This window comes from Pieris rapae, chromosome 7 (genome assembly GCF_905147795.1).
Source record: "Pieris rapae chromosome 7, ilPieRapa1.1, whole genome shotgun sequence".
NCBI classification, from domain to species: Eukaryota; Metazoa; Arthropoda; class Insecta; order Lepidoptera; family Pieridae; genus Pieris; species Pieris rapae.
The window spans coordinates 4,352,350-4,374,375 of NC_059515.1; the positions used below are offsets into that span (position 1 = coordinate 4,352,350).

The 22,026-nt window shown below is 31.2% G+C and overlaps 2 protein-coding genes across 4 annotated transcripts in view; both read right to left on the bottom strand.

Moving 5' to 3' along the window:
• Positions 1-358: 358 nt before the first annotated feature.
• Positions 359-18,637, bottom strand: LOC110993455 (putative ferric-chelate reductase 1 homolog). Of its 2 annotated transcripts, XM_045628940.1 has the most exons (13): positions 18,392-18,637; positions 9,352-9,452; positions 8,284-8,466; positions 8,008-8,180; positions 7,175-7,328; positions 5,923-6,397; positions 5,456-5,627; positions 5,085-5,142; positions 4,181-4,334; positions 3,719-3,811; positions 3,010-3,122; positions 2,578-2,697; positions 359-1,847 (listed from the first exon to the last, which is right to left on the bottom strand). In XM_045628940.1, exons 2-13 carry the CDS (start codon positions 9,445-9,447, stop codon positions 1,740-1,742), a joined length of 1,899 nt encoding a protein of 632 aa, XP_045484896.1. In that variant the 5' UTR covers positions 9,448-9,452; positions 18,392-18,637; the 3' UTR covers positions 359-1,739. The 2 variants fall into 2 exon arrangements, with proteins under 2 accessions (XP_045484896.1, XP_045484897.1); XM_045628941.1 differs by lacking the exon at positions 2,578-2,697.
• An 810-nt stretch (positions 18,638-19,447) lies between these two features.
• Positions 19,448-22,026, bottom strand: part of LOC110993511 (pikachurin) — an 89,546-nt gene continuing 86,967 nt past the window's right edge. For both annotated transcript variants that reach the window (XM_022259810.2, XM_022259802.2), the window contains one exon: positions 19,448-22,016. In XM_022259810.2, the coding sequence (XP_022115502.2) occupies positions 21,856-22,016 (161 nt within the window). In that variant the 3' untranslated portion in view covers positions 19,448-21,855. The remainder of the gene's footprint in view (positions 22,017-22,026) is intronic.

A 22,026-nucleotide genomic window follows, 5' to 3' on the forward strand; every position in this document is an offset into this window, starting at 1 on the left:
CAAGGGCATAGCACGGACGACAATAGCACTCTTTTTAATCGCCAAATTTTAGCGACCAGGAAGGAGCTGCAATCATTTAACATCATATAACACATTTACCTTAAGCAGTTCTATCAGCAGTAGGCACGGTGAAGCAGGAGCACGCACTTACATTCTCGTGGGAACAACACGCAAATAGATAGTCGAAAAAACTAACATCACCGCATTCACAAATTCAAGTCTAACTACTCACAAGCACCCTTTCACAAATATGATGCATGGCCAGCCATCGACCCCCTCGCCATATTTTAGGCAGAGAGACGAAAGTAAAAAGTAAGTTTGTCGATATAAAGCATATCTCAAGTAATAAAACAAAAACTATCCATATACTAGCTTTATTTACAACATACTGTTTGCTTAAAATATTAATATACATAATTATCATTTATTTTTAAATAAAATAAATAAGGGTTTACAACCTTCATATAAAATTTTAAATCATGCTCATAATTGTAACTTGTGTAGAATCACAGAAATTATGGACGGACAATTACTGGTATAAGTATATATTTAGCTTTTCAAGCTAAACTGTAAATATCTAGTAAGTATTAAAAAATAAGTAAAGGTCTTACATAATTATAAATTTTAACAAAATGCAATTCTTAGTTTAATAAACAACTTGCACATTTACTTAAGTGAATGTGTCCAAAACAGACTTATTTATAAGTATGAAGAGCAACTAGAAATTACAATCGTTGTCGCGGCTCTGCTTCGCGCTATGACCGAAACTTACTTGAATAATCATGAACGCCTGAATCGCTAATCCTACAATTGTTTAATTCATCGCCTGACAAAATTCTTTGAGATTAAAGTGATAAAAATCGGTGCATTTTGTGTACAATCATACCAATGTTGAATAAAATCTTTCTTACTGAACCATAAATCCTTGATTAGAACATTTTGATATTTTTTATCAACATATATGGAGCGACAAGTTTTCTTTGAGCTAAAGATTGTATTAGCAACCTCGTCCTTAGTTCGTAACTTTAAAATACTATAGTTGAAAGTGCTTAACTTAACATACGTACCTACTTATTATTAGGTGTTACGTCTTCAAGCATTAGATATAAAAGTATATAAACATTCAATGTCTTATACATTCTAGTTCCATTGGAAAGTAAATTGAGAACTAACCGATGAATATAGTAATTAAAACTCATTTACAAAATATTTGTGTATTCCAAGAAAAGCATGTGACTGTGGAATTATGATTAAAATCACCGGGCATAGTTTCTCAGATAATAATGCTCCAATATTTGTAAACGATTTCAAAAACCTGAATAAGGTCGATATTTTAACATGTTTTTTATTTTTATAAGACCAATCTTAATGATTGCTTCATAGAATAAGAATTTTAGTTATTTAATCTAGGCATGTCCAAAATGCAAATCTCATCTAAAGAATGCATAGTTTCCAGGTAATTCACCTCATTGTTAAATTTAGTATTTCTTAAACCTTTCGAAATATTATAAGTTTTAAAAAAGCAAAACCGCTTTAAAAACGTGTTTAGTTATAAGTTTGTTAGATTCCAGGCAGTTTATGAACATTGGAAATAAAGAATCTTTGAAATAGAATTGATTAAGGCAATTGAAATAAATAACATTATTTCTTACTGTTTACTATTTTGTAAGGTTTATATATATCGAAAAGACACACAAACCCATTCGTCATGCATAATTAATTAAGCACCCATCATAGAACTATAAGACACCTATCGGGGCTAAAGCTACTAAACAAACGACGGCTACAACGAAAATTAAAATTATTGGCGCGTAAACTCCAAGGAGATGTTTTCTGAAGCCGGCAAACTGAAAGAAAAAATTCATCATTAGTGTGACAATGAACCATAGATTATAAACTCTAAATACATATCGGTTATACATTTAACAAAAACGTTTATCAGCATCAGACACGCATACACAAAATGTCAGTAATTTCAATAGGAACTCTGTTCCGTATTGCGTGATACTAAATTGCAGTATCACAGCTTAATCTTTTAAATTATATATCGCCATTTCATGACGTCATAATAATAGCTATCGAAACTATTATAATTCCAATCCGATTATTCAATTATTGCGTCAATCACTAGGAACCGGTTTTAGAGTGTCGCTCAGCTGATAAGAAGAGGCCTCCGTCTTTGGAGGTTAAGACCTCCTCCGTTCTCTAGTAGCGACAATATCTCATGATAAACACTAGATAGTCTATAAATCTTAAAACAATATACTAAACTTAGTTTAAGTACTTTTCAGTAATAGAAAGTTAACTTTTCGTGCTTGACATTAAATAGTGTATGGAAGTGATTAGAATGAATATGATACGCATGCAAATTATTCAGAAAAAGCTGCAAAAACCAACCCTATTTTATTATGTATTTATGTTTAGATTTGTTTAAGACTTCCGAAAGGTAGACCTAATGGAACGCATTACTGTTTGTTTATGGTCATTATTCCAATCCTTAATATAAAATTAATCTAGTAAGTATTAAGAAAGGTTAAACACAGAAGAGAAATAAAGGCATGCGTCATAACGTCTCACCGGCGCGTCAGAGCTTCGGTCGACCGCACTGACTTGTCTGGAATGCCCTAACATGTCTTTCATTGGGAACGAGTTAACACGGCCATTGCTGATACGGCCTTCAGATACGCACACCGTTAACTGAAAAAGGTATTTGTTCAATTTGGAAAAGGTTTTAATTTAAAAAGGAAAATTTTCTTTTAAATGAATGTCACTTTTAACCGGTATATGTTTATGGATAAAAACAAAATGGCGTCTTTCATTCTCGACGAGTCATATGACATATCCTATTTAAAGAAAGCGTATTTGACAGCAGTTGATTTCAGTTTTTTTGGCAATCTAAGCAAGCAATAAATGTTCTGAAAAAAGGAATATTTTTTTGTACAGCTTGTGAGCAAATCAATGTAAAAAATCTATAGAATTTGAAAATATTTGTATCATTAAAATACTTACTGATAGTATTATATGCATAATGACATGGAAAACAACAAACGCAGCTAAAATAAATACTGTCCACGACGGTAACTCAGCCTTCTGAAGGTACACGGCGAAGAATATTGTTGTAACTAAAATAGAAATAACATTTGTTAATCTTATAAAGAAGTATTGGCTTATTTATATTTGTATAAAACTATAAACACTGAAATTACTGATCCTTTATCAAAAATATAATATTTCGATACTATATTTATAGTAGCGAAATATACATAATTGATAAGTAAATAGCGACGTGAGGCATATAATATCATATATAAGACAGTCTATGAAAAATGTAGCAAATGCGAAGAAATATAAAGAATAAAGTTACACAAATATCCATTCTAGCGGAACTGTTGATAACCAACAAACTAATTACACAATAACAAATACGAAAAAAATCGCACGACTGTTTAATATTTATCTACAGTTTCATACTGAAATCATAAACTGGAATATTAATAAACGAATGAAATGAAACCTTTAAATGGCGCCAAGGTTGGAATATGCCATAGAGTATAGAATATAGTAATTCTGCTTCTGATTAATATGTAATATTACTTTCCTTGAGCAATTACGTTAGTTTAAATTTCGATCTACACAAGACAAGTTACGTCATTAAAGATTACGTCGTTTTGACATTCTTAATTTAAATGTATAAGATTAGATAAAATACTTTACTAACTTCCTAAAATATGAGCAGCATTGCCGAGCAGCCAGTGTGCCCAGTTGAATATTGGACGCTTTTGTGTACCCGGGTGAGGTCTGAAGTATGCTCCTGCAATAAATATTTATATATTAATTTGTTTGAAAAATACCGTTGAACCATATTTGTTCAAATTATCTTAATTATTTGAAACAGAAATCTTAGTTAGCCTTAACTAGGAAACCATTTTTGATTAGAAATACTTATTACATGTATTAAATATTACATTCATTTACTTAAGTGTCAGAATTTCGTAACAAGTAGTAAAGTATTTATTTGATAATTCCAAGAGATTTTAGATTATTTGGACTTTGACAATTGACCATAGTAAATTAATCTTTATTTAGTCCATAGACTCGTGGTCCCATAGTTTTATACGTTGGTGTTTTTCCTGTAAAATGCTTTAATATCAGCATGAAAAAGTTTAATATAAGATCTCACCAATCGGTTGTATGAAGCACAGTATTACAGTGACGAGTCCGGTAATAGCGTGAGGGTTATCTCCGGTGGTAGCGAACCCTCCCACTTCCACAAGGATTAGTATAAAACCAACCACTGTTAGTAACCAAGTAGCCACCATAAGTATTCTGTGGTACTGAAAAGTAATTTCTATCATAAAAATCAAGTGATAGTGCAAGATCCCTCCCGCCGCCTGAGTGATATGTTAAAAAATAGATCTTATTACGTGCCTCTATATAAATTTATCAAAAATACAGTGGGAAAATTATAATAAACCAAATAAAACTACTCAAGACTTGGCCTAAAGGTCTAGATACCAGGCCATAAACTCCAAAAAAAAAAAAATATTTCTATCATGTATGTTATGTGCTTAGAATTTTAATATTCCTAGTATTAAAAGAACAAGTGGCATATAACTGTTACAACTTTCGTAATATTTTATTGCAAACTACATTAAATTTATATAATAACTAGCGGAACCGACAGACGTTGTGACATGATATGTTAAGCGATTAGGATATTAAACAAAGGATGAAAGTACCGACTGCAGTACTATCTGTCCGGCTGATTTATGAATCTAAAAAAACACATTGAAATCTGTCCAGCCGTTTAAGAGGAGTTCAATGACATTACCAAACACACGTGCAGTAGAATTATATATACGCAAATCGGTAACTCGGTTGACAACTCGGGATTTAAGGCGTTTTTCTTCACCGTACGAGTGAGTGCTTACATGCGCTGCATGTACGCTGCTCTTACGACCTCCTATTGTAAATATTCTAAAATTCTAATAGAACTATTGTAAATATTCTATTACGTTGATAATATGTATTCCCAAATAGTGTATATATAACCTCTGTTATGTTTAATTTAGTATAATACTTACAGCAAACCAGATATCCTTTCCACCCAATGTTTTTCCTACCCAAGTTTTTCTGAAATACCTGTAATGAAAATAATTTATTTCATGAAATAACATTCACACAAAAAAAGGTATAAATTTATCAATATCCTGTCTTTGGACAGAAAAAAATGTTCATATTTGTATTTCTTTTATGGTATATGTGACGTTGTCTAGAAAATTAGCACCGAAGTTGCCCAAAGCAGGATATTATTTATTTATATATGCAGCGTGAGTACTAATAATAAATCGTAAAATAGTCCCGTTGAAAGGGAAAGATTTATTTTTATTTTATTATTAAAGAATTTAGCTTGCCATACAGTTTCTGTAATTATATTTATACATTTGTATTATACCTTGCCAAAACAATGCCCAGTGAGGCAGTACCAATCCAAGCGATCAACATAAAGGAACCGTGTAACTTCAGCAATAGCTTTGACGATCCAGTCGCAGCTCCTACACTGGCTAGTGAGAGAGGCTCGCCAGTTGACTCGTAAGCTAAAGTATGGAAGCCTACGCGTTCGGCATCTAAAATATATAGAAAAGCATGTATTTAAAAGTATTTGGTAATAAAAATAGGTGTTATAACTAATTACAGGAATTTACTTAGTAATATATACAAATATACTGAATTATAGTCATATGGAATTTCACTTATTAAATTAAAATCTCACTCGGGAATCGAATACTCGAATGACAGAACCCTTAAAACTACGTAGCAATATTTCATATAGGCTATACGTTACAAAGTCATATATCGAATTCGGTCCGTCATACCGTCATTTATGCATTATGGCCTATGGGTTTAATTAAAAAAACATACCTTTCATAGAATCACCGGAAACCGCCATCAAGTAGTACTTATTATTAGCCAAATCGAAGGTCTGCCCTTTAACCACAGAGACCGCGTCCCGTTTAAACTTGCAATACAACTTGCCATCTATTGTCGATGATTCAAGTAATTGCACTATATCCTGTGACGAGTCAGACCTTTTGACGTATGGCTCAGCTTTCGGATACGTCCATGATGTGTATAAATTAACCCGCCCATTGTCATTTCTCACGCACTCCATTGCACTGTCGTCACCCATTTTATTGTCAAAACTCAAACCAGCGGCAACATATTTGGGATTATCTGTGCCCTGAATTTCGAATGTATAGACGTCGCCAGCGACAAACACTGAGACGATTGCTTTGCAGTTCCCAGCTGAAATACAGTTTTGAGGTACGCCGAAGCATAATTTTGTGTCTGCACAGCCTTGGTATATTAGATCTAGAGGAGGTGGAGTTGTCTTTGGCTGTAAATAAAAATATTTTACTGTAAAGGAGGAAACAAAGTCCGTACTAAGCCTATTTTAAAATTTTGATTATCTCTATATGAAAATTAAATACTTAAATTCAAATTGCATTTATAACATACTCTAATCAGTATATTTTGTTGCTGTTATATATATAGTGGTGTTGTCACTCCGACCTTAATCCAAACCAGTTATGTTATCAAGAGCTACTGATTGGGTTCCCACTTCAATAAAATGTGTATTTTTAATTAGATTGTCTCCAAAATGTATCAGCCTTAAAAACTAGAAGTAAATATTTTGTTCATTTTTTGAGATATAATAATTATTATACATACAATACAGCGAGAGTCCTAACTGATTTTGTGATAATATTACTTCTACTTTGAATGTTTACCTTTATAATAAAGTAATGAAGATATTACGATAACAAAACTAAAGTTAAGAATATGTTCAAACATTTACTTAGCTATACGTTCAAATCAAATCATGCAATCCTTTTCAATCGAATTATGCATACATATACATACATAATTGAATTGAAAAAAAAAATCTTTAACATTTAGAGCTAATTCAAATTCATAATTTCTGACATCTTTGTAACGAAAATATGTGCTTACAAAAAATATTTTCGAAGCGATTTAAAAACGGGTAGTTATTTAGTTTATGACAGACACCGAGAACTACATACTTGGAATACGTGATTTAAAAGTTGTCTTTCAGGAAGGAAAAATTTATTATCTGTGTAATTCACTTTGGTTCTATGAGTAAAAAATATACCTTCGACTCCATAATAACAGGGGGTTCTTGTTTGGTCTTCTGGGTGCTGGAAACTGGAGAAGGAGTGGTGATCTCCGTGTCAGGGCTTACCACTTCCACTAATGACGACTCAACATTTCGCCAAAATGTTGCATAGCTCTGGGCGACTGTTGCACTATAATACGAATTAACATTTAATTACAGTGAGTCCAAATATCACTTGTTTTTTAAAATAAATTAACAGAATATATGAACAAATAATATAAATGAAATTTCTATAAATACTAAAACAGTCTAACTGGATTCTTCTTACTAAAGTTATTTTTATTATTTTTATAATGAAACAGCATGCAAATGAGCAGGCTCACTTAAAGTTAAGTGTTTCTCAGTTTTAAACACAAACGCAAGAGTAGGTTTCCAAGTGCGTTGCAGGCATTTTAGGTAGTACGAAATTTCTATTATATTTAGTTTTGATAAAAAGAGACACGTGAATATTAGATAACACGATGCATTGTTTCACTGATTTCTTTGCTTATATATTTGGAGGCAGATCATTATATTGGCGTGAAATAATTTTGATTCTCAATACCTAGTAGATGTCGTATGTGAATTATAACGGATCAACATTGACTATTCAGTAAGGACAGTAAGAATATATTCCTACAATACTAGAACACCATAGAGTAAACATGTATTTTATATAAATATCACGTAACAGACTGCCACGAGTCTGACAAAGTACGTATAAAATACTTGTACATATTTATTTAATCCTTTTGCCTTTGTTTGACAAATGCATATGCAGTACTTTGTCAGTCGAGCTACAGACTAAAAAAATGATAAATATATATTACCGAAACTCGACGCCACCCAAGAAGTCAGCAGGTGCTTGCCAAGTAAAAGAAAGCGGTGGCTTGTCTTCTGGCGTTGAATGAGTCGCCGTGTCGTTGTTGCCGCGACAGCTAATAATCTGCGTTGTCTCTGGAAGTGGCACTGATGTGAACTTGCCTATTATTTGTTCTGTATTCTGTAAAAATCATATATATTATACTTACAATATAGGAAATAAAACGCAATTTAATCGACGTACAATTTAAAAGACACTCTGCTATTCGATTATAAAATATTACCTGTATAGCCCTAGCTTGCAATATAAACCCGCCAATTGGGACTGGAGCCCCGAAAGGACTTCCAATCGTAACATTGATACTGTCACCCTGCCTAACTTGGGCAGCAGACGTCGAAATGGCGTATGGAGGCACCGATGACTGAGGTTGGATGCCACTGTGTCGTGGCATTTGGTCCAGACAAGCCTGTAAATGTATGCATTTATATAAGATCGGGTTTCAGCTCCTTACAAACGTTGAGTAATACAAAAATAAAATTAACGATTATAATGAGTGGCGAAGAGTATATTGTCAGATCTTCTCATCCGTTCTACGCCCTTTTAGAACTGGCGGTAAATGAAAAATTAGAAGCATTTAATCTATATTTTTCTTTTATTGACGTTTATAAGTGTACATTTACCTATATAAATAAATGATTTTTGATTTGACTTTGATGACTTTTAGTTACTCAAATAATGCATTTAATATGCATAAAAGTGAACAGTATATTAAGATCTCTCTTAAGATGAGAAGATTGTCATTCTCCGACAGGACACCGTCCCCTGCTATATAAGAGGTAAGTAACTTAAAATACAGCAATACCAGAGAAGAAATCATATGACACTTCCCGCTTAAGATGCGTTTAATACTTTTCGTATTGCATAGTATATATCTTTTAAATTAAGACGTAGTGTTATTTTTTACGCATGTATGGCGTATAGCACGACTCGTTAACGTTTTTAATAGGTAACAAAGTTTGGTTGGGGTCTTTGGCAAATACGCCTATTGCTACCAGCAACGTCGCTGTATTCCTTATATATTAATAGGCGTATGCTTAGGAGTAAATAAGTGAGAATAGATAAATTAAAGGATATCGATATATAAAAACCTTTACATTTGTATCATAGTAATCATAAATATATTGCCTTTGTTAAAATCAAAAAAGTAAATTATCATAAAATATATTAAGGCAACTACAATCATTTATTATATAGGGATGTTTACAAGATAAATACTATGAGGATATATAGAAAAGTCCTATAATACTGATATTTTTTACAAGTTAAATACAAGTTTCCTAATAAAACTTACACCAGGTGGAGCCCCGGATCCATGTTGCGATGAAGTTTTGACTAGACATAATACTGCTATGATAATCCACTTCATGTCTTTTTTCCTCGGTAGCATTTTATCTGAAATAATAATTGTAAGAAATCATAATTATTTAATTATTCATTCCCGGCACGTAAATTCACCAAATTTGTCGGGCAGTCCTAAAGACCTATTTTTTGCTACCAATGTGTACCAAAAAACTTAATCCTACCCGGCAAGTCTTACCAAGTCATAAACTGACACCTACAGGCATAGTCATACATTTTAACAGAAATATTTATTTTCTTTTATAAGCCATAAGGAGCTTTAAAGACAGTGAGACAAATCTCATGCTATTTTTTGCCTTGTGCGATTTTGATACTTTTCTTTCGTTTGATATTAAGAAATAATTTGTTTGTCTCAGAATCCTCATCCAATCAGCTTGAACAAAACATTTGAGGAAAGCTAATTAGAAACAATGGCAATCCTAAATATACCTATAATAGTTAATGCCTAAAATATTGTACAAGAAAGCGAGAATGTATCCTGTATTGTATGCATACGATACACCCATAAAAATAGAAATGTGTCACAGCTATTGTTTTGTATCGAAGTATATTGACCTCAGAAAACCCGGTTTACGGAAATTATGAATTATCAGGTCGGGAATTCCGGTGTATGAAGGTTGACCAGTGAGGACTTGACGTCATTATTTACTAAATAACTCCAAGTTATACTCCATACTTGCATTAAATCTAACACCAATGTATAATACATTTACGACGCCATGTTTTCTTCATTGTGCAAATTTATTTTGTATTTATTATAGAATATCTTTACTTTGAGCCGGATGTTTAAGCCTTAAACATAAAGCCAAGAAATACATTATATAGCTACCTCAAAGTATTGTAGACACTTTACATAAAGACTGAGTAAATTAAAATACAATTAATGACGATTTCCGCAAATGTTTCTCAATATAAATGCATTCTGAATCAATTATATGAAGAAATAATTTTAGTTATTGTGTGTCTTTGCTAATATCCATACATGATATACAGAAATTTACTAGTCCATTTGTAATTTTATCCTTTACGTTAGCGAGAGTTTGTTAAAAATCTTATACATACATATTACATATATATACCTATATATGTTATTTCTATTCTCTCTTTTTGATATTTAGTAACAAAATGACTTTTATGATTAATTACAGAATTTGTATCAATTAAAATATAATTATCTTTGAATGGTTAGAGAACAAACAAAAAAAAAATACTTTATACATTTCTATTCTTTGATTTAACTCCCAAAAACCTTAGTAAAAGAGATTCTAAAGATTCTAAATTGAATTAAGCTCAAAGCTTATCAACTTGTCCACAATTGTTTATCATTAAAGTTTAGACTTTAGATTGTCAAGGAATGATTTTGTCAGTTCTAATACGGGCCTAACGTCGCCACACCGAAATAGAGTGCGGTGTTAAATATTTGTTTTAAGAATGTGTGGGAATTTACCGTTCACTTATTCGATGTGGGGCTTAGCTCATTCAATGCCAAGGTTTGCGGAAAACATTGGCAAAAACTAATACGTAGTACATTCCTTTGTTGATTGTTTAAGAACCATGCAAAATATTTTTTTGAATCGTAGTGATTGTCGTTTAAATTTTTGAAGTCATTTTTAAAAGTGTATTTTTAAAAAGCTAAAAGAAATTTCATACGTCTATTGTTATTATCACGACAACTATGAATTTATAATCTTTTGTTAAATGTATTTAAGGGGTTTTGAGGTATTCAAATTTTGTTTCTAAAATTAAATTAAAAAAAAATTTTTTTTGTTTAGCTTCACCTTCTAACAATAATATTAAAATTTGTGTCATTGTTATATTCTATGTGAACATTTTCATTAACTTTCGCTTAAGTTGACAGACCGTGAAACTAAATTTTAATTACAGTAGACCTGGGATTAACCTCAATATGTAAATTAATTTTAGCTAATTAATTCTTAAATGTTTTATTATAATACACTAAATTAAAACGCGTTATGATTAAAAATATTTATAAAAAAAACATTAACGTTTCACGTATTTTTCTCTTTTTAATTTAGTCAGAGAACGTGTTTGATCGAAAAATAACAAATTTGTATTGTATAATATAATTAACACGTAAAAAACTTCACGTTTGTATTCATTTTTATAGATATCAGCAACTGCTGTCACGCCCCATTTTGCCTAAACTGAATGTTTGTTGGAATATCATAGTGGTGCATAGGGCGTTTAATACATGATTGTCAATCTTTGTATTTCACAACACTCTAGCGTGCTGAGCATTCATAGTTCATATTTCGAAGAAATCTAATGCGTCGAGATGTATAAACAAGGCCCTCTTAGTTAGGTTAGGCAAGTAAAATTACACAGTCTTTTGAATCACTTAAAAAGTTTTAAATTAGTAGGAAGCACATGTTCGCGTCCCCGGCTGAAACTTGGCCCCCATAAAACCAAAGTCTTACCCAACTGAGCTAAGTAAACCAACGTATTCTGTAAGTATAATTCAAATGTTACAGCACGTACTAAACGACTTATGCCAATAGTAGCGAGGTCAAATTCTAGTCGGCCTTTCTCAGCAAGGTATTTCACTAAATGCCGCCATGATCTAACTATTAAAAGTACTGTGTAATTTATCGCACTAATTCTGTATTATATGTAGATGATGTGTTATAATATTTAAAAAACTCACGTACTGAATGTACTGGAATAATTTACGGTCATATAAGCCTGAATTTCTTTTATTTTCACCACGTTTTTTATATATTATATAATACCAATTTACTTATATAGAGTTAATATAATATAAATATAATAATAAGTACAAAACATTTTAAAGACGCTTACATCTGTTAGTACGGATAAGTACAAGATATTAAATCAATATAACCAAAGTAGCACATTTTCTACCAGCTATAACCGAGAGCAAACAACGTATATGGCGAGAGAACGTTGAGATGTTTGCTACAGCCGCTAATAAATGGACTACCCAGTTAGTTATTAGATAAGTAGATGAGTAGGGATGCCAACAGGCTGGAATTGAATGACGTGGAATAAGTGATACCATGATGATCTTATCTTCGAAAATATACGTTTTTTTTAGCAAAACGTTAACCAATATAAAAAGTAAGATGAAGAGTTACTTTTATTTGCATTTGTCGCGTTCCTAAATAAAATTGCCGAGGGTACATTTAGACCAACCACAGTGGTGTTCTGATGTAACATATGATATTTTGAATTTATTATTCTGAAAAGTAAATACAAGAATTAAAATGTATTTTGTAGCAAAATAACTTTTTGGCTTGTTGTGTCTTGTCGATAAAATTATGTTCTTGAAGGTTGAAGAATGAACCCCTTCACAATGTTTTTTTTTATTATTCATATATAGCATGAATAATGAATATGTATATATTTTGATAACCTTGCATTTGATTCTTGGTCTATTATTTCAGTGTGAACATCCCTAAGACCTTAGCTTCGAAGGCCGAGGATCCCAGGCCCTGCTGCTGTTAACCCATCGACTTTCTATGTATAATGATAATATACCAAATGATCATAAAAAAGAAACATAAATCAGACTACGGCCAAGAGTTGTACTGTTTTTTATATATGTACTTAAATTTTCATATCTAATCTAAACTAAAATAACCTACTTAAGATCTTAAACACAATATAAAATAATGTTATTTATGAATTCGTCCGATTAAATTCTAAAGTTAAACTGGGTCAAGACAAAATAATTTCGTGATATCGTGTATATATTTATCTAACTATATATCTAAAAATGTTAACTTGAAGTATGTATACTTAAAGTAAAGTTATCTGTAATCTTTTACTTATTTACTCCTTATAAACATACCAAAAAATGTTCTGCTAATTTATAGTTTTTTAGAGCAGTGTTGGCCTAGTGGCTTACGCCTGCGACTCTCATACCTGAGGTCGAAGGTTCGATCCATGGCTGTGCACCAGTGGACTTTCTATATGCGCATTTTAACATTTTCTCGAACGGTGAAGGAAAACATCGTGAGGAAACCGTCATGTCTTAGACCCAAAATGTCGACGACGTGTGTCAGGCACAGGAGGCTGATCACCTACTTGCCTATTAGATTTAAAAATGATCATGAAACAGATTCAGAAATCTGAGCCCAAGACCTAAAGAGGGTTTAGCGCCACTGATTGCTTATATTTTTTTTAATTACTAGTTTGCTTAATTATGTTTCAATAAATAAATTTATTTTAATCACGCATGTCGGAACGCTAGTAACAAACCTTGTATGGGGCGAAAAATTGGGTCACCTTTTCACTTTCGTGGGGTATTAATTATTCAATAGTTCTTAAATGAGGTTAGGGGTTAAGAAACTGGTGTTTCGTGAGTTTAGGAAATTATTATTTGTAAGAACCTCGACGGCTGAAATGCCAATCTTGGGGCGGAACGACCCATTTCTGACATTTTATTATTCGTTGTTCGAGGTCAAAACGATTCAACATATAATTAAATAAAATATAATAATCATTTATGGCTCTAAGTAAAATTTAATTTTACATTGGTTTTGCGCACACGCCAGAGAACATAGTGCAAAATATAGACAATAATTAGTATGGCTTTGTTATCTAGCCATAAAGAACAATTCTGACCTTATAGACAATTTCATGAAAGATAAATCAATAGATAAAATTAAAGGTAAATTACACAATTTATCACTAAAACTTAACATTGCCTTTAGTTTACGTTAGTACTTAAGTTGGAAAACACTAAATTTTTTATTACAATGCTTAAGTTGGCTGTTTTGCAACAAAACACACAAATAGTATATTTTTCGAAACTGGGAAAAATATACACAACTAGGTATACCAACAGACTTTGCCCTGTCTTTACGACAAATATTGAGTTCTGATTGGTATAATTAATTTAAAAAATATATATATTTTGTCAATCGCTGACAGCAACGTTCTGAAAATGCGAAATAGTTCCATCTGTAGGTACATATTTATATATTTATTATACATATTTTTTATATTTATTATAAATATGTATATTGTTAAGTCGAACGCCGATATGTCATAAAATTATTTATTGCTTCCGTTAACTTCCTTTATTTAGTAAATTACATACTACGATATTTATACCATAGTTTTTAATTAATAACTATATTTCAGTAAGATAAATGTCTTTCTCACAACGTGAATAGTCGTCTGACCTATCAATTGGGATCCTAAGAATAAAAAATCTTTTTTAAAATCCTGACAATTACTTTCACGTAACAGTAAATAAACCATGTATTTTATACAAAGTGCATACACCTGTCGGAAGTCGGACGAGTCGCGAGTGTGTCCTACATTTAAACGTGTTGCATACGAACTGCATAACACCAGGCAGGTCAGTGACCTTAATATCGATTTCATCAACCACACGATTTATATTTTACTATATTTGTTACTAAAAACTTTTATTAGAATTGTGGCAACTTCATAACAGTGTTTTAAACATTTCTATTTGATTCTAAATGTGTGATACATGTATAATATTTACAAGAAATATTCAGTAGGAGACGGTCTTTTCTTACTTTATTTAGCTCTTTTAAGACATCATGAATATGATTTAGTGTATTATAAACGATAACAAGATAACAAGTTTATTAATTAGTTAGATAAATAAAGACCTAAGTACATTCATGGTAGAGTTTGTGATATTTTTTCTGAAAGTTTTTATTAAAAGATTTAATTAATGCGTATGTTACGCAACAGTTGTCATAAAATCAACAGATAAGATTTCAAATATTTTGTAAATAGTTCTATGGAACTTCCAGGTATTTTCAAAGTACACCTTCAAGATAAGAGACTACACAAAATACTGACTACTAACACTACAAGGAATGCATAAACACATAGAAAAATAGGTGTGTTTGTCAGAAAAAAAAACAGAATACTAAACGCGTTGAATTCTTTTCTTCCGCTATTACTGTTACGTATCTATTATTCCAAAAAACAGACGGTGAATCATAGGTAGTACTCATATTTATTATGGGTTTTGAACAGTGAATTATGATAATATAATATTTGTCAGTGTAATAAAGAATTTTACTTCATAATTTAGAGATTGTGAACGTACCTACTGTTAATGCGCAGAAAGTTTTACAAATTTTCCATAATTTTTGTAATCGGTAACTCTGGTTATATGGAGCGATTTTCTAAGATCTAAAATGTAATATAATTTATAGAAAATGTTCTAATCTGCTTTATATTTATAGTAATTTTCTTAAAAAATAACGTTCGTACTTTCGTCTATGTAAAGTCTGGTCACACAGACAGTATTATGTTCGGGTCATTTTACAAATAAATAAACGTACTACGCGAAGTCGCTGAAAATTACTTTCAAATTTAAGTAAATAATTTGATTGCGTCTATGATCACATGTTAAACGATATTTATGGGCCGGCAGTTTTGACACACTATTACCAAAGTCATAAGTCTTGCTTAAGGCTCGGCCGGTGACGTCATTGGACCGTGGCCGAGATTTGTCTAATTGGTAATTGACTAGTGCGACAGAAATATTCTATGTTTCTCATAATGTTATTATAAAAACAAATAATTGTCAAAGTACGAATTCCTAAAACTCAACATCACAAGTTTTTACGAAAGAAAAGTTTGTTTCTTACAAAGAATTACCAGGAATTGCCTATCCTATAATATATTATAGTAAAATATAATACTTATAAATACTTTTATGACTGTGCGCAAGTGTGTGTGCCTATTAAAATAATTCGTATACCTAATTCATCATTTAAACCCGAACCCAGTATTAGGCGTGGAGCAATCAAATATTTAGTTCTGTTCTTTTGTAATGTAAACAGGTTTCATTATTTAAGACGTAAAAAGAAAGATATATAAGGAAAAAAATTGTATAAAATGAAACTGGGGATTCCCCTAATGTTGATGACCTTGTTGTTTCGATGGTCATTGGTAGAAAAAAATATTATCTTTCATTCACAATTTCCAAATTAAACATATTTACAAAACTATTAAAAATGTACATTACTGCATATTTTGCTCATTTTATAAGTGATTCGAGATTAGACAATACTCAGTAATTAATATGAAAATTATTAAAATATTTTAATTAAAATTAAATTTAGCCTTCAAATGTTTTAACTCAAGGTTTAAATATTATCACTACTAACCGTTGCCTTGTTTGTCTATACCTTGTTGGAGCCAAATTTATTAATAAATTTGCTCTTCTCTTAAAGGCCCCAAGTTCCATAAGGGTGTTTCCTTATATTCTATAGAAATTATAATAAACACAGTTTAATATGATTATGTTTTTTTCATAATAATTTAGTCATTTGAGATGTTTATAAATCGTTTCGGTCTACCAGCAAAAGGTTGTTTTTTAGTGAATTGTACATTTTCATGTTTAAATGTGTTAAATGTTTTATCTTGTTGAAGTTTTGTCTACAACAAATGGTCGTACGCGAAACCAAGGGCGGAAACTAGTCGCTTTAGTCACGGTGTTCGTTGAAGCGATCGAAATAAAAAATATAACAAGGCCACACTTTTTATGACTATTCTGACCTTAAGCGTTTAACGTTCAGGTTTGTCAAGCATTTCTTTTAACTTCGTTGTAAGGCCACTCCTTTGACTTCCACTTAATTGTAGTATCTAAATCGTCCGTAAGTTGCTAAAGCACAGATAAAGAAAATCTTTACCATTACAGTTTTTTTTATTAATATTTTACTCTACTGTCCTGCTGTACTGCCATCGTGTCCAGGGACTTTATATATCTCACTTTTTTTTTCAACAAACAAAAAAATACATTTCACTGCTACTATTTGTGAAATAGTGTATTGGAAATGTTACGCGTCGGGAAATACGCCCCAACTACATCAGTAATATTTTTATCAACAATATTCACGGGCGAGCCGGGGCTAGCATTACAGTTGCATAAGTAGTATTAAATTATTTTTTACCTTTAAAAATGATTGAGGTACCTTTTAGTTAAAATACGTAAGGAGATAAAATATAATAGGTAGGAGATATCACCCTGATTAAACTCGTGTCGTAGCCTTTTTGACATACGAATATCCTTCGATTTAAAGTGGTGGCTATCAGAAGTTAAATTGTCGATTTCCGCAATTACAAAATCCTTGTGTCTGTCTCCCACGGTGCATGAATGGCTGACTTAAACTTTCATGGTCGCGCGCATACGATAAAGTATGAGTAATAGTTAGATATAGGTATTTATTATGACTACTGTCACTTGTACATTGATACTTAAACTTAGAGAAAAAGATTTGTTATTGATATTTTTAATCGTCATAGTTCAACGCCGAACCATTTTGGTGTATCTTGAGTAAATACTTAAGAAAAAATATTTTTAGCACGAAGAGAGAGAGTTACCGCTAGGCTTACAACATTTAATTCATGTCGTGAAGTTGAAAAATAATTGTATATCGCTACGGTGATGTTGACATGTCAATGACACCCTTTAGTATTTTATTGAATGATAAAATCTATCACGTAAAATTTTAGCAACTACACAAATGTAAAACCTATCAAAAGTATCAGTAGTGCCAGTTTTAAGTAGATAAATTGTGTAACCATTTTCCTGAAACACCCTTATTTATTACAGTGTAAAAATAGCTTAATGCTTCCTTTATATTTCCCATTTCCAATTTAGATAGTAGATATTACTATTTAAAAAAAACAATTCTTTACTTATCTATAAATAAACTGAGTTGTTTGTTTTTCGATTAAGATTGCGGATGAATTTTCTTATGAGATATCAGATGAGAGAATTCCGGTGGTGTTGGATGTGTTAAGTTGTGATGGGATAAGTGCTGTTAAATGCAATGTTTTGTTTTTATTAAAAAAAGTCACGAATTGTTTTTTTTAAAGAAAGGAATTTTTCTACTTAGTTAAATTAATTACGAAAAATGTAACTATTGTATTATATTATAATATTACCTATATAACTAACAACATTAATTACAATTATAACTTACATTGCAGATTCGTTACCAAGTTTCCAACTCTCACGGTTCACAAGTTTTCACGATACACAAGGAATGCAAAACGACAATCTATTGTATAATTACAACATAAACGAAGTTTTATCACTGTTATTAATAACTGGACAAATATTAATTTCACAAAGTATAACGATAATTGAAAATTGTTATCGAAGTATTTTTTTGAAACTTGCGGCACATCTGATTTACTACGAAAGCAAATCCGAACTAACTGTACAGTATACTCTACAGAATAGTAAATTTACGAATGTCAGTTACGGCACGAGTAAACTGACAAGACACGATGCTGACTTTGACAGCGGTGAATAGTCTATGTAAAATTTTATATGTGTTATTTGCCACAAAACCTGCATAGGTTTTATAACACATGAAATATGAATATTGTACTATTATCTTATTCATAATTTTACTCTTATGTTAAGTTTATATCACTTTATTGAAAGCAAGATAAGTATGTATTTGTAAAATATATAAGTATACTCATTATTGTTAATTATTATTATTACTGTGTAAGATATACCAAATAATGACTAATTTATAATTATAATAGACACGTAGATAGAGTATAGAACTAGATAAGCTTCTAAAATAACAATAATAACTAAAGAGAGAAGACATTAACGTGAAATACTTAAGAGCGAGCGAAGCAGAGTTTCAGTTTTTCTGTCTCTATTTGCGTATCGGGTTTTATTTGTTTACCATCGAGCCCTTGGTGGTTCCAAACATATTTTTCAGTGCAAGCCGACTATATTGCGAATCATGTTACGAACGTCAGGCTATTTTTTGTGGACATGCCCCGTCCGAATTACCGCGGACAAGTACAAAAGATGGTGCGCAGAGCAGGCAGAAAATAATAAAAGGCCAATATAAGAGTCCTCCAACATTGGTTTTTAACGATGGGGCTCACGTGCACATACGCTTATTAAAAATTTATGTTGGGTTTGTCTTTACGAACGCGTAGCCCCTGACACGCGTACGCATGGAGGCGGTCATACATATTTATGATGAAATAAAACAAGTGGTATTTTTAGTGTTATAATTTTGTACAAATAACGGCGTATAATACATCGGACAGGTTCACATACAAAACTAAGTCTACGAAGCTATTTGTTACTTCTACTTCGCTGGTAACCTGCTTTACATTGCTTAGTGGTATAATAATTTGTGATACATATGGCCATTATCGAAGGAGAGGCAATGCCCATTTCGAACAATAAGAGTGAGGGTTATGTGCACACCAAATGACCAAACATTTACTGTAAAATTTAGATATATTTTTGAATAGCCACAGTACAATTCTTTCGTATGGGCCTGTGATTGAAAAGTCGAAACGCTTTATGCTTTTATGCTGACAAATGACATGATTGTGACAGTGACAACTACACATGAAGGCTGCAACTGCAAGTGTAATTGAATAGTAGGTATAAACATACAACTGTTGCCATACAATTTAATAGTATTTAAGCATGTTATGCTATTTATATTTTGAAAATATTTTTTTTATTAAGTGCTGATACATTTATAGGTTTATTTCGATGTAATAGTTTAAAAATGAAAATTTAAACCTTATTTATAAGAAATTATTTTTAACCGCCAGGAACATTCTAGTATTATGGGATTGGAAACTAAAATATATCACATTTTTTTCGCATAGTTGATAAGCTGTGGTTATAAAATTTACCAAAATGCAATGAAAAGCAGGTATTATATTATTGAGATTTATCCTAACATAACGCCTGATAAAAAAATTAAGCAAAAATACATAAAACCACCAATGTAATGTATGCAAATTTTAAAGAAAAATGTGACTTCATTATGGAAGTAAAAATCTCAATAACCCCTACAGACCTGTGAAAATATAATAACACTCAAAACATCTATTAAATAATATTACAATTTGTATGAGATCATATTTCTATAGTTTATAATATTAAACAAAGTGGACTAGTTTCATATTTGGTTAAGTGTAATCAACATATTTTATAAACATTTAAGTAGGTAATAAAAAAATTTGGTCGATTTGCATTTTTATCATTTATTTTAGAGCAAGATTTATGCAAAGAAAGATATGTTTTAAATATTTAACCCTGTGGATAAGTTAATTGACGAACATATTGGTGTAAACCCAAATGGGATTTGCCTATGAAGCTATGCATAACGTAGCTGTGAGTAAATTGGATGTTTTAAAAGGTTGTAGGCAAATAATACTACTAAATGAAACAGAAGCTCGGCAAACATAAGCTTAAATATAAAAGCTCAATACCAAATACTATTTATTTACTACTCACTCCTAGTTCACGTTCATATGCAAAATTCGATACAAACGCTATTACGTGTTATATACTAATTTATACATAACTTAAGATGACTTAAGATTCCACCAAAACTCAAGGTTTAAACTTAAGTCCGATCTTAAGTAGGGTCGTAAAGCGTGCGAAATTGCTATCCCGCTCTTACCATGTGAAACGCATGGATTAGAGCGAGAAAAACACTGGATTCGCACTAACAAATCGTGTTTTGAAACTAAATTGCGTGCAAATCACTTGTACGACTATAATTTATTTAATTACAAATAGTATTTTTCATATTTACTAGATAGTAAAGCACTTCGAAAAGTTTTACATTGTACGAAAGAAGGTTAAGTTTTACTGTCATTAAAACAAATACAAAATATGGAATACTATAGCGAATATCGAAAATCTTGTAGTCTTTAAATAATTATTAACATTACGGTCTGAATTCACTTGCAAGATGTTATCATTAAACTACCACATTATCATTAAATTAATACAATTTTCAAATCTTTAAATTTTTAATGTAATGCCCATTTGCTTTTTCTAATTACTATGTTTAATTTTGTTATCACTGTATAAAAGAGTCTTTTGGACCTTAAACTATAAATGTTTTTGTTACTTCGAATTTCGAATTTCTTCTTCTTCTTTTTCGATCTTGGTAAATTACCATAGTATTTGTTTTAATCACAGCTTATAAGAAGATTGTCTGCCACAAACACAGCTCATTCTAAATTGACTAAAGTGGATACAGATTCAAACCATAAATTGAGACTTTCTCGAGCCAACTACCAAATTCCATCAATCTTGGTTTCATTTCGAAATAATTCGATTTATACTATCATATTGTTTTATAGTTATCTGAGTATAACATACTTTTAATGGAGTGACATTTTTTACTACCCTTTTTATCGTATTATTTTAAAACTGTGAAAACAGATTTATGCTGACAATTAGACTATTCATGTTAATACATTTAAAACTTTTAACTTCATTTAAAGCTTAACCGAATTTGTTAGATAACTCGAAGTTAAAAGTACCCACATTGATACATTATTGCCGATGTTCTCTGATATGTATGTAAGGAGTAGGCTCCATATGCAAAATAAAATAAATTTAAGGTTTTCGTTTCTGACAATACTTTTGTTATGGTGTACATCTACCGACATTGTTAGTTATAGTGTGGGGTAGTTTTGATAAAGTTAAGGGGATGTCAAAATCTCCACTTAGCGATATTTGTGAGACGCACCCAACCAGACCGCTCTTGTATTTTCCATTTGTGTTTATTTCTATTGAGGGTAGTCCACCTGGAACGTA

What these genes read in the sequence shown, in the direction of transcription:
- LOC110993455 (XM_045628940.1), bottom strand. Translation starts at nt 9,447, where the DNA reads ATGCTACCGAGGAAAAAAGACATGAAGTGGATTATCATAGCAGTATTA. An exon ending in TTCCGGTGATTCTATGAAAG is followed by an intron (nt 5,628 to 5,922) that starts GTATGTTTTTTT and finishes TATATATTTTAG; the next exon opens with ATGCCGAACGCGTAGGCTTC. An exon ending in TGCTGCTCATATTTTAGGAA is followed by an intron (nt 3,123 to 3,718) that starts GTTAGTAAAGTA and finishes TTTCTATTTTAG; the next exon opens with TTACAACAATATTCTTCGCC.